The sequence below is a fragment of the Lipotes vexillifer genome, unplaced genomic scaffold (genome assembly GCF_000442215.2).
Source record: "Lipotes vexillifer unplaced genomic scaffold, Lipotes_vexillifer_v1.1 scaffold1594, whole genome shotgun sequence".
Taxonomy (NCBI): Eukaryota; Metazoa; Chordata; class Mammalia; order Artiodactyla; family Lipotidae; genus Lipotes; species Lipotes vexillifer.
The window spans coordinates 884,427-898,276 of record NW_006788783.1 but is presented as its reverse complement, the minus strand read 5'-3'; the positions used below and the strand labels follow the sequence as shown (position 1 = coordinate 898,276).

Genomic DNA, 13,850 nt, shown 5'->3' with positions numbered 1-13,850 from the left:
CTGTGTGTCCGGAGCCTGTGCTCCGCAACGGGAGAGGCCACAACACTGAGAGGCCGGGTCCCCCAAAAAAAAAAAAAAAAAAAAAAAGTCACCCTTGTGTAGAGAGGATCTGGACACAGATCCTCCAAGTTAAAGAAAAAAGTACATTTCAAAACAATAACAGGGACTTCCCTGGTGGTGCAGTGGTTAAGAATCCGCCTGCCAATGCAGGGGACACGGGTTTGATCCCTGGTCTGAGAAGATCCCACATGCTGCGGAGCAACTAAGCCCGTGCGTCACAACTACTGAGCCTGCGCTCTAGAGCCCGTGAGCCACAACTACTGAACCCACGTGCCACAACTACTGAAGCCTGCGCGCCTAGAGCCGGTGCTCTGCAACAAGAGAAGCCTGCGCAATGAGAAGCCCGCGCACCGCCCCCAAGTTTAACCCCTGCTCACCGCAGCTACAGAAAGCCCGCACGCAGCAAAAAAGACCCAACACAGCCAAAAATTAATTAATTAATTAATTTTTAAAAACCTAAAAAAAAAAAAAAGGATTTACTCATAGTAGTTATCAACCACGTGCTTGGATGACTGAAGGTTTATAGAAGCCAGAGTCAAAATCTCTGAAAGTCGAGAATAAAAACTCAGAGAGAGAAACACGGCATACCCAGGAGAAAACATCCTCCTAGGTTTTCTGTTAAATCTTGAAATGAATGATCCTGGGGTAATGCTTTATCTAAGCTTTCTCCCTGTATCAACTTGGAACACCAGAAAGCACCATGTTTTGGTGTGTATTTGAAAGGCTTTCAATGAACTATAATCTGGTGCTCTCTCCTTAGTTAATTTGAAATCAATATAATGATGATACCTGAAGCACAGTTTTGCATCTTCTGCCAAACGACTGCTCAGATAATTGATTGCCTTTTTGGTCCATGCCCTTTACACCTCAAGAATGCCCTTGTTTTCTTTCGGTTTATCAGAACTATATACACCACTTTGATTTTAGGTTTTGTTTCGTTCTGTTTTGTTTTGCCTTGGTTACTAGGAAGGTCAGAGATACAGCTAATGCTCAAGTACAGTGACTGTTTCACTGCAGGTTCCTGGTGGAAACTGTCGGCCCCTTTTCGCTCTGGTTGCTGTTTCTCTGACTTTAATCGTCCTCTCTGTGCTTTTACTGTGAGCTACATCATATTCTTGTGAGAAGTAGGATAGAGTATAAATTACCAGTCATGAAGTCCTGTATCCTAAGCACCTGAACAGTGCCTGGCACTTGGGTGCGTTATCAACATTTACTGAATGAATGGATGATGGATGGATGCTGGAAATGAACTCAATTTCACTTTTCTGTAAATAGCAGTGGATGGCCACTAGGGGGAGGAAGAGTGCCCACTCCTCCCTGCAGACGGCTCTCTGAGGCCACAGGCATGCGTTTGGTAGAGAACAGTAGTGTTTTTAAATAACCAAATCCTGAATTTCTGGAATGGGTAGGGCCTTTCCCCCTGAAGGAGTGAACGCTGAGTACTCCAGGAGCACTCTCTTCCAGCCCAGGGCTGCACAGCTTCTGCTAGACAGCAGAGTCCAAAGGCCACATGGAGAGAAATTTCAGTGCACAGATCACACGTTTTGAGCCAAGTGCAAAAATCTTCATTTAAAACACTTGAGAATCAGACAAACAGGATAGTACTTGGCCTAGTAGTATGGTTAATAGGTTAGAAATAAGAAATAACCAGGAAGAACCGAGGGCGTGTTTAGAAGAAACAGGCTTATGATGTTGGTGACACGGTGGCTAATTTGCACTTTACCACTTAGCACTTGATTACACGCTGTTTCCCAGCACTTTCCTCTTTTTTTTTGTGGTACGCGGCCCTCTCACCGTTGTGGCCTCTCCCGTTGCGGAGCACAGGCTCCGGACGCACAGGCTCAGGGGCCATGGCTCATGGGCCCAGCCGCTCCGCGGCATGTGATATCTTCCCAGACCGGGGCACGAACCCGTGTCCCCTGCATCGGCAGGCGGACTCTCAACCACTGCGTCACCAGGGAAGCCCCAGCACTTTCCTCTTTCCCAGAGACTCAGAGCCTTGGGAAGCTCCGTCTATTCATCTGGAAACGCGGGCCCAAGGAGGGATGTGGCTTTGACTCTGGAGGGGCTGGAGCCCCAAGTCCTTGTCCCTGTCTGTCCCTGTCATTTTCCCACCGTCTACATAAGACACATTTTGGGAGCAGGCACTTGGGAATGCTTGGCTGGAGACCAGAGGCCAGGAGCGGCCCCTGGCAGCCCTGGGCTTTCCTACTTCTCATGCAACCTCTGCAATTTGGGTGGGCCACATATTTTAACTTTATCCTGCAATAGAGAAACTGACAGATAGAGAATCCCTTAAGCCAGGGATCCTTAGCCTGTAGGTCCATGACCTTGGACATGAAAAAATTTTACATCGTTGTTTTCATTAACCCCTAACTAAAGTTTAGCATTTCCTGCAACTATGAGTATAGGCATTGAACCACGATAGAACTAGCAGGACTGGTGACTGCCACAAATAGAAATCAAAGATATTTTTATGCCACATTGTATGTTGCAGATATCTGAAAACATTGTTTACAATCATCACTACTCTGAAATTACAGTCGTTGTTAGATCACTGCTAGATTTCATGCATCAATGGACTCATCTATTACTGTTATAATCTTTAAAAATTTCAGTATAATCGATTTCCTTTGTAATAATGTATTTTATTTATGCACTTAAATACAGAAGCTTCACCAGATGACCAAAGATTAAGAATCTCTGCTTAAAGAAATGATTCCTTAGGGTTCTATTATCTTCTCATTCATTGATTTGCTATGAATCGTAAATTAATATAATGTGAATTTCTGTTGCAGCCGAACAAAGGGAGTTTAGCTTCTAAAGAATTGAAAGGAAGTCTTATTACTAAGGAATTCATGTAGATTTGATAACAAAATGGCATTATAGAAAGTGCATCAATTAGAGCTGCATTTTCTGCTTTTCATTGACATGCATCTATCCAGTGCTTTATCAATTCAATGCCATCTTCTTGGTTGGGGGGAAGAACAGATTGAAGGTGATGTGTGTCCAAGGTCACTGATGGCAAAAGAAAGTAGGAGGAATGTATGCAGAACCTGGCAACTAGCATTAGCCAGAAACAAGACCCCAGGCATAAGGTAGCCACTGAAAACCATTAAAGACCATAAATAATGGGTAGATTGAGGTTGTGGTGATATCCCTTTATACATCCTTAATTGATTAAACAGTTTTTTTTGAGTCTTGAAGTTAACTGTAAAAATTACAGTTAACAGTTGAGAACGTGGTTGTTCTAATGTATTTTCAATTAGGATGATGTACGTTAAATATAGACCTATATGCCTCTAATCACTCAAGATACAGAATTCATATTAGAAAAATTCAAGTGTGTAAGTTTGAGGCTTTTAGAAACACGAGAAGGCCAATTTAATAAAATTTAAAATCTTATGTTATCATCATGGCAGAAAATGCAAAGATCTGTCTGTGTGGAGCATTTTGTCTTTTCCGGACTCATGCTGCAGTACAGGTACATCAGCCAGGAAAAATGATGCCATTTTTATTGTCTTTTCTACAGGTATTGAACTGGCTGGGCTTTTTACCATCATTACTGCTACCTGTAAACATATGAAGGGGAAGGTTGACTTCTAGAAGTCGTTGATATGCTTCTTACTGCTCTTCGTAAATTCCCTCAGATTGGGGATTACTTCTGCTTTGCAGAAATTATCTGCAGGGGGCCCTGCATAATTTATAACAATCTCTGGCAAAACCTCAGAAAAAAGATACGCTTTTGACTTAGCCGGATGTCAGAGGCTGCGGCAGGACCCAGGGAAAAGGCTCCCCAGGTGGCATGAGGCTCTGGGAGCAACCATCCCAACTGAGGGACTTGGAACTTCCTTCTCCTGAGGAGTGTGACACAGTTGAAACGAAAGAAAAAAGAGAGCCACAAGCAACACAGCTGCCAATGAAATAGGAGAGAGATTGCTTTCAAAAGCACGTGGGGCCCTCTCTCTGGACTCTCTGAGCTCATCCACGGGACAGGAGCGCAAGGCCATGGAGTAGAACCTCAGCGTGGGTCTAAGAAGAGACAGAAATGGCCCAAGAAGGCAGCCTGAAGCCCCTCCGGGAATCAGAACGCGAGGCGATCCTCCAGGTCCTGTACCGGGACCAGGAGGTTCGAAACATCGAGGAGGAAAGGATACGGTACGCTGTCATTTAGTGGGTGGGATTCTTTCTTTTTTTTGGCTTTTTCTGCTTGGAGGCTGCTTCCACCTGGCGTATTGCTGCTTGCTGCCTACTCAGCTTCTCCTCTGACAAGAGTCTGAATGAAGGGCTATAGGGGGAGGTGACCTTTGCTGTGTCACTAAGCTTCGGGGATGGTAAAGGAAAGAATGCCTTTTGTTTTTCCTTTAAAATAATGCCTTTTTTTTGTGATAAGTTTGCTGTCTGTCAGCTTGTCCATTTGCCTACTTGGCAGGAGTAATTCAAGGGAAGCTTTCAGGCTTCTCACACACCCTTCAAGGGAAAGACCTCCGGCTAAGGGTTTTCCTAAATTATTTTTGGTGGTAACCGAAGGCACAAAGAAAGCAGCTTAGAAACAGCAAATCTGCTGGAATCCATTCCTGTCCTTTTCTTTGCTCTCTTTCGCTTCCCAGCCAGCTTTGAGGGAAGGGGAAACCTGCCCAGCCTGCTCTCCAACTGATCTGTCAACAGAGAGCCTCTTTCCTCTCTCTGAGCTCCGCGGGCTGTTGGACATTAGTTTAACACTTAACAAAGCAGGGCTGGGCGGCGTCCGTGGTTAGCTGTGAAGATCCATCTTTAATATGGTGATGCTTTGTTTATCGATCGATGTTTATGGAGAGTGTGAGGTCTAGAGAATAAGTAAATGGAATAGGCTTTTTGGTTTTGCTTTGTTTTTAATGGCAGAATTCCTTCCGAGTCTGCCAAGAAAAATAAACATATAAAATAAAACTTTGGACCACCAAATGTCTGAGGAAGGAGCGAAAATTTCTGGTTAACTAGAAGGTACAATGTTCTTTTTCTACCCTCCCCTGTTATCCCAAAGCTCTCTAAGTGTACTTATACTTTATTCCACTAAAAAAATACACTGAACAAAATGGATTTTGCTTTGATGATTCAAGATCTTTCGGTGATTTAGAAGCATCGTTTTGAATAGCAACAAAGTAACATGGATACTGTGGTAAAAGGTTTTGTTACAAAGGGTACTGATTCTAGAGCAAATCCTGAAAGTTGGATGTAAGCTTGTTTCTTGGGGTTAGCTTCTCTCTTCTAAAAGTAAGTAACAGTAGGGCTTCCCTGGTGGCGCAGTTAAGAATCCGCCTGCCAACGCAGGGGACACGGGTTCAATCCCTGGTCCGGGAAGATCCCACATGCTGCGGAGCAACTAAGCCCGTGCGCCACAACTACTGAGCCTGTGCTCTAGAGCCCACGAGCCACAACTACTGAGCCCGAATGCCACAACTACTGAAGCCCACGTGCCTAGAGCCCATGCTCCGCGACAAGAGAAGCCACCGCAGTGAGAAGCCTGCGCACCGCAACGAAGAGTAGCCCCCACTTGCCGCAACTAGAGAAAACCCGCGCACAGCAACGAAGACCCAACACAGCCAAAAAATAAACAAATAGATTTTTAAAAAAAGAAAGGACATGAGAGCAAGCATTAAAAAAAAAAACAGTAAGTAACAGTAAATCAACTGTACTCCAATAAAAATTTAAAAAATAATAAAAGTAGGACTTCCCTGGTGGCGCAGTGGTTGAGAGTGTCGGCCTGCCGATGCAGGGGACATGGGTTCGTGTCCCGGTCCGGGAGGATCCCACATGCCGCGGAGCGGCTGGGCCCGTGAACCATGGCTGCTGAGCCTGCGCGTCCGGAGCCTGTGCTCCGCAACAGGAGAGGCCACAACAGTGAGAGGCCTGCATACCACCAAAATAAATAAGTAAATAAATAAATAAAAATAATAAAAGTAAGTAACAGAGACATTTCATAAAAGAGTATTCTGGCTAATGATACCTTCTGGGGTCCAATGTAATGTCCCTTTGTACTAGGGCTATTGTCCTGGGGAAATAGGGACTGAAAGTAACTGACCACCTATAGAAAACAGTAGCAAAAGCATAGCATCAAGGGAGCTCAGCTTGGTGCTCTGTGATGGCCTAGATGCGGGGGAAAGGCGGGCAGGGAGGTCCAAGAGGGAGGGGATATAGGTACATATATAGCTGATTCACTTCATTGTACAGCAGAAACTAACACAACATTGTAAAGGAATTTTATTCCAATAAAAATTTTTTTAGATTTACTCCATTAAAAAAAAGCACAGCATCAGTTAAATAACTTTATTGGGGAACTTAAGACAATAGCACATGTATACTGTATATTTATAGATCATTCCCTGCCTTGCATTTTAGAATTGATGCCATTTTCTGCATTTTTCCTCTTCTTTCACTGCCTTGCTTGCTATTATAATGCCCTTTGGGCACAGAGGGATGAACCTAGCCAGCCATCGTGTTTATGCTTTGCCATTTAATCCTCACAGCAACCCTGGGAGGTAAGGCTTGCACAGCCGAGAAAACCTCTGAGCCTCTGCTCCGAGACGTCGCAAGAGATCCTGGTTCACACAGCCTTGTTGGAACCCGGGGGTGCTGGATGCCAAAGCCCCTTCTTTCCCGCCATGGGTGGTGCTGTTGGGGCCCTTGCCATGTAGGAATTTGGCTGGCATCTGTCCTTCCACTCAATCACTTCTTATCATTTAACTCTCTGGGCCACAGGAAACTGAAGACACACTTGCAGCATCTCAGATGGAAAGGCTCAAAGAGCGGGAGCCAGGAGTACAGAGAGAAGTCCTGTGCCCGCTGCCGGCAGGCCACCCAGAGGTGTGAACACCAAGATGCTCACAAATGTCTCTCCCGGGACTTGTTTCCTTATCTGCCAGAGGCAGGAAATGGGATGGGTAAACATTTCACCAAATGTTCTCTGCAGAAGCTGAACCGGGGGGCCGTGTGCCAGGGCTGCAGCCACCGCGTGTGCGCCAAGTGCCGAGTGTTCCTTAGGACGACCCGCGCCTGGAAGTGCACCTTGTGCTTTGAGGACAGGTGAGGATGGGCCAGGGAGCCTCAGAGATGGTCCAGGACAAACTGTTGACAAAGACAGCTGTCACTCCTCAAACTTATTCGGGATATGTTTGCAGAGTGCTTAATATGGAGCTGCCTTTCTAGAAGTGGAAGTTATTGTAATTCAAAAATGCGTTTTGTTATATGAAAAAAGCTTTTTAATTTACAAAAGTTTGTTTGTAATGGCTGGGGATCAGTTAAAGTAGGAGTTAAGATTCCTTTCAATTTCTTAACTGGTTCATTTTGTTAGTTTTCTTAGAGCTTAATTTATCTCTTTGAGGAAAAGTGGAGTGAATTGTAACATAGAGAATATTAGAGTGTCCTGTGCAGCTCTATTAAGGCCTTTTTGAAGGAGGCAAGCTGATCTGTATTGGATGCTCTACTAAAGAAATGGGTATGCTTCCTATTAGTGATAGCGTGAATCTACATTTATTCTGATCTTTTGATGTTGTGAGGTTTTAAAATATTTTAAACATGGAATTGGCATTTTTGAATTACCGGTTTTGAAAATGATAAAGAATATCTGTGGCTTGATCTCACACCGTTCGAAGCACGAACGGGCTGGTCGTCAATCCCTTGGAAACACGGGGAGTGTTTCTGCCTCTTGTGCAGTAGCGTGCACAAGGACATCATGGAGATTATGAGAGGTAGATATGTTCGTCTGGTGTGAATCTAGGAGAGGAATCAGAGACTGAGATTTGAAAACAACTTGTAAATGTTGCTGTAGATGCGTGAGTGCCCCGGGGGCTAAGACTGTGAGAGGTGCTTACACAGTGTGGGCACAGCAGCTGGGTTTTCTCTGCCCCTAAATCAGGAGGATTGTGTCTATGGGCATATCCTGATATTAATCTCCTTAAATTTCCCATCCCTTTGCAAGGCTTAATGTATTTCAGTCAGTCATTCGAAGGCAGGTTGTTCAACCAGATTTCCTTGTTCCTAAGCTCCCCCTCTCTGAAGCAGCAGGCCAGGTCATTCCCACGTGGTCAGAGTTATCTCCACACATCTCGCGTTTCCTCAGTTTGTGAAGCCAATGCCCTGCAGGCTTTTCTCAGCTTGAGAGGGAAAGACCAAGATTTACTGTGAGCTGCCGGGCCTGCACTTGTGCTCAACCAGGTCTGGGCCCTTGAGAGAGGAGGAAAGGTCCTAAGATCTCCAGTCAACCATATATATTTGGTCGATAAACACTAATGATAAACACTGTGTCGTAAAGTATTAAATTCTTCAGCACTTTTTCTTCGTCTAGTGGTTAACTATAAGCCACAGGGTTATAGGACAGGGGCTGAGGCAACCTCCCAGGAAGCTGGCCCTGCGGAAGTCTCTGCCCTGGAGGGCACCATGCCCGGGGCATTGTAACTTTACCGCTCTAAGCTCATGAAGCGTGATTTCTGAAACCCCAGCTTCCTTATGTTGAAATAAGGATGTTTTTCAGAATATCCAAGATGACTGCGTTGCTCTGAGTGAACTGACATAGGAAATCGCTTGGGGAGAGAGCTAAGTAATTTTTAACCCAACTGCGCCCCTCCCCGCCTACTTTCTTCGAAGCTCTCTGCTCTCTCTCTCTCATTTTGTCCACGCTGGGCTGCCTTCCAATCCTGGGGCCAAACCAAAGAAAAGGCTTGGGAAACCTTGAGGGTAGGCGATGGTCACAGCTGAACTGGGTCCTGGACAGGCTTTTGACCCTATCATTTTCCTCTCCCTGTTTCTTCCTCAGCCTAAGACTCATTCCTCAAGAAGTGGGAACAGGAGAGAAAATAGGTTTTAAAATCAAGAAAGAAGAATCTCTAGGGTAGCAATTTTAAAAAAGCAAAACCAATGCACAGATTGCTGCAGTCAGTGCCAAAGTCCTGTGACCAGCGCTGGCCTTGGGCTTGTGTTGAGGGTCCAGGAGACACACCTGAGGTTTCTGCCTGCTGGGCAGGTTTTCTGCTGAGGACCCCAGGAGCTCAGAGGAGGGAGAGGCGAGGGAGGGCCGAACTGGCTCAAGGTGATTTCCCAGAGCACCCAGGTGGGAGCATTTCTGGAAGCGGGTCGGGATTAGAGAGGGAGACAGACATTGTCCGGGAGAGGGAACATTGTGGGCATGAGTGGACCACTCACCGTGTGGGAGGCTGTGTTAAGCATCTCTTGACACCAAATGTTTTATTTAAATCTTCAAACAATCTTACGTGACGGCTACCACCATTATCCCAATTTTATAGGGGAAGAAACGGAGGCTTAGAGACACAAGGGAGCCCAAGGCCATGCGGTCAGTAAGCCTAGAACCAGGTCTCCAGAGTCCCATCTCTTCCTTTTGTTTTAAATTTAAATCCCTGTGAGTGATCCAAAATTATTTTTAATGGTAAAAATGAACATATACAATCAAGTAGAATATTACAGAGTCATTAACAATGTGATGTGGTGCTCTGAGATTTGAAAACAACTTGTAAATGTTGCTGTAGATGCGTGAGTGCCCCGGGGGCTAAGATGCATACCAGCTGTTGCGAGTTTCAAGAGCAGCTTATGAAACCTTGTGGTACACTTTTCTTTCATTTTAAAAAAGATACATAAGCAAAATTATCCGGAAGAATATATATGAAAGAAATGATTCTCTTTCTCTCTCTGTTTAAATTTCTAAGGTGCCTGTTGTTTTACCTCTTTTATTCATAGTGGCGCATATCTGTTGATCCCGAGCCCCTCATCTATCCCGTCCCTTTTGATCTCCTCGCTCTCCTACCTTCTGGGAGACTCGCCCAGAGGGATGGGGTCTTAAAAGCCACTCGGAAGGGTTTGGATTGGAGGCTGCAGGAAATAGGGTGTGAGCATATACGCACTTTGCCAGAAGAAAGCCAGGTGAAAGTCTGCCTGCACTCTGCAGGACAGACTCAGGAGGGTCTGATGGATGAAGGTGAATGAAGCAGGTGAAGGTCTTTTCGGTGAACCAGGTGTGAAGGGATGAGGCGGGCGGCAATAGAGATGGGGAATGTGAGGGAGAGTTCAACAAAGGGGTGATGGAACTTGGTCATGGGGGATGAAGGAGGGAAAAGTGAAAAACAGTTCTGCGGACTAGCAAAACTGATAGCTCTTCATGCTTAACTGGAAGAACCAAAGGAAACAGAGAGTAAAAGAGAAGCAGCAGAAAGAACTAGGTAAACAAAGGCAAGTTGGAAAGGACTTAGAAGGGAAGGTTGGTTGAAAGCTGCTTCCAGTGATGGGGGCCGTGTGTTATCCTTAGCAGGAGCCATCAGAAAAGGGGTGATTTGGGAGAAGGAAAGAAGAGAGAGTCAGATTCCTAGAATTTGGAAAATGTAATCTTTCAAATTTCAGGCTGATACTCCCAGTATTTTCATAATCCCATGTTTCGGTAAAACACCGAATCACCACTTTATATCCACAAGGCAAATAACTAATGTATGAGAATGGAATAATTCCAAATCATGATTGTAAATCCTTCTGCCCTTCAAGTGAGGAAAAGGTATAACTCTATAAAAGACTGAAAAGAAATTGAATGCCAGGTATGGTTTAACAGATTTGGCCAAGGAAGGATTTTAGCTTGGTGCCAAGGTTAAAGGGACATTTTTCTACGGCTTCTCTTTGTTTCAAAACTTGATTTCTTCTTTTTTCTAATCGGATTTCTAGCACTGTCAATAGGAACTATGTTAATTTGTTTCACATGAAAGAGTACATAGACAAGTTAAATATGTGGAGTAAAATATTTCACATAGCTGTACATTTATAAATTTTCAAGAGGTTAGCCATAAATTTTCAGAAGGTTAGCCACTAAGATTAATTTCACAGAGCAAAAGCCTTTTGTTCTTTGAAATACAGTTTTTTCTTCTTACTTCTGATTTGGAGATAGCATCTGTTTTAGTTCTCACGAGAAAGCTTGGTTGTTTCACGTGGTGTAGGTACACTGCTTTCTGTGGGAATAGGACAGATGATGATTACATAAAGGATCATGATATTCTTTTTATCCATTGGCCAAATGAGAGTAAGGATTACCTAACAGCCTTTGAAGCCTTATGTTACCAAACATATAGTTAAAACTGGAAATTTATGGGATACTTTTTTTTTTTGCAGTATGTGGGCCCCTCACTGCTGTGGCCTCTCCCGTTGCGGAGCACAGGCTCCGGAATCACAGGCTCAGCGGCCATGGCTCACGGGCCCAGCCGCTCCGCGGCATGTGATATCTTCCCAGACCGGGGCACGACCCCGTGTCCCCTGCATCGGCAGGCGGACTCCCAACCACTGAGCCACCAGGGAAGCCCTATGGGATACTTTTTGAAAAAGTTTACTTTTGAAAAGCTTATTTTGTGCTTACTGAAGGGAATGTTTACACAGTAGTTTGAGTATCATTTTTATTGTTGGTGTTTAAGTTGAAATTTCTTCTGTGGTCAGCACTTGATTAGTCATGGCAGGTCTTGCTTTTAACGCCTTTTTGAGATGAGTAAGCTTTCCATACCCTTGAGTTCATACTCAAAGTTGTCCGCTCACTCGGTTCAGCTGAAACTTTTCGCCCTGCAGCAAGGTCAGTGCCAGGAGGCCATTTTCCCAGTCCGACCCAGCGTGGTGGTGAAGTGCTGCCTTGGTTAAAACTCTGGGCTGAAAAGTAGGCGAGAGTTAAGGATACTGGGGACGTAGGGATACCAGACAGGCTTGTACGTCCTTTCCAGTCACGTGTTCACAGGAATTTCTACAATAACAGACCCATGTCCATAGATCAGACCAAGAGCTCATTCTAGTGCCAAACAGAAGTCATGGGTGGATTTACCGATTTTAGATGATTCCACTGCTGCACTGTTTCATGAAATCAGGTATCTTTGAGACCATGATTTCCCAATTTGCAGGTCCTTTATTCTGATCCATTTCCAGTGAACTGAAGAGTCTCTTCAAAGATTTTTCTTCCTAGAAGAGCACGTGGGTGGCATGTGTCCTAAGCCATTGCCTATCTGAGGATGCCTTCGGTAGCCTTTTCTCATGAGTAAGGACTTCACTGGCTTTAAATTCTCAAGTCCCAACTTTTCATCTCAAAGTTCAGTTAATGTGTTATCGTTGTCTTTTGGAATTTAATATGACAGAGACGTTGGAGACTAGCTTTATTTTTATTTCTTTATTGATCATCTGGATTTTATGTACTAGAAGCATATTGGTTTTTTGCTGTATCCTTGCAATTAAAAAGAGTTTCCAGTACATGCCTGGGTCTGAGTCTCTCCACATTGATTTTTATGGAATAAGGAAAGTTCCTTTGAGCTGCCTGTCTCTTGGATTTGCTTGTTTTGTTTTTTTAAAAATTACCTTTTACTGTGGCAAAATACACATAACCTAAAATTCGGCATCTTAGCCGTTGCAAGTGTGCAGTTTAGTGGCATTAAATACATTTGAAACCATGTCGTTAGTCAAATCCATTTCACCAGCCTTCACTCATCCGGCTCATCTACAAGACTCACATGCCCTCCGTTATTGTCCTAAACAGTGAGATGTTTGCCAGAGTTGTTTTCCAGGAACTTGGAGTCAGCTGCGTCTAGTTTGAGCTGAACTGGTTAAGACTGGCCCAACCCTCCAACTGGGCATGCGCAAGCATCCGGGCAGTGACCTTTTGACGTCAGAGGGCAGAAAACTCCATCCTCAGGTCGTGCTGGGCTCCTCCATCTTCCCACGTGCATAGACCTGTAGCCTAGTTACTGAGCAGAAGGGCCGATGACCCACCTTTTTCCAATTACCTTTCCCCACGCTCCCCACGCTCGGACCGCCCTGCTTCTTAATTACTTCATCCCATAAATGCCTCGAGCCCCTTGCTTTCCAGGAGGTGGATCTGAGGGCTGTCTCCTGTCTCTGCGCTGTTTGCTGCCAACCTCAGCGTCCCAGCGTTTCGGCTTGCTGCGCGGCGGGCAAACCAACTCAGCTAGGTAATACATTCGCGTTACCATCCGTTTCCAGGCTTTTTCATTTTGCAAAACTGAAACTCTGTAACCGTTAAACATTTCTCCCTATTTCTCCCTCCCCCGCCAGCCCCTGCGGCCCCCATCCTCCTTTCTGTCTCTGTGAATTTGGCTACTCTAGGCCCCTCACATAGGTGGAATCATACAGTGTTTGTCTTTTTGTGAGTGGCTTATTTCACTAAGTATCCTGTTTTCCAGGTTCATTCGTGCTGTAGCGTCTTGCAGAATTCCTCTCTTTTTAAGGCTGCATCACATTCCTTAGCGTGTATGTATCACATTTTGTTGGCCCATTTCATCTGCTGATGGGTGCTTGGGTTGCTTTTACCCTTTGGCTCTGTGTGAGTAATGCTGCTGTGAACATGGGTGTACAAACATCTCTTTGAGACCCTGCTTTCAGGTCTTTCAGTTACATATCCAGAAGTGGAATTGCTGGGTCCCACAGTATTTCTATGTTTAATTTTCTCAGATCCGCCATGCTGTTTCCCACAGCAGCTGTGCCATTTTATTTTCTCACCAACAGTGCACAAGGGGCCCAAGGGTTCCAGTTTCTTCACATCCTTGTCAACACTTGTTATTTTCTGTTTGTTTTAATGGTAGCCGCTAATGGGTGTGAGGCGGGAGTTAGCTTATTTTTTGACTCAGTAACATTTTTTTCAGTGCGGTCTAATTATTCTGATGATTATTCTATGCCACTTGCCCTGGCTTCTTCGGGAATAACTTAGGTTGGCCTTGTTCTCTATCCTACATTTGTATTATTTTCTCCTTCAATTTTTTTTTTTTTTTTTTTTTTTTTTTTTT

General features: G+C 44.7%; 1 protein-coding gene across 2 annotated transcripts in view; it reads left to right on the top strand.

The window, feature by feature from the left end:
* The first annotated feature begins 4,108 nt into the window (after positions 1–4,108).
* SYTL3 (synaptotagmin like 3) overlaps positions 4,109–13,850 on the top strand; it is an 83,472-nt gene continuing 73,730 nt past the window's right edge. For both annotated transcript variants that reach the window (XM_007461771.1, XM_007461770.1), the window contains exons 1-3: positions 4,109–4,218; positions 6,796–6,889; positions 7,010–7,119. In XM_007461771.1, coding sequence (XP_007461833.1) covers positions 4,109–4,218; positions 6,796–6,889; positions 7,010–7,119 — 314 coding nt within the window. The remainder of the gene's footprint in view (positions 4,219–6,795; positions 6,890–7,009; positions 7,120–13,850) is intronic.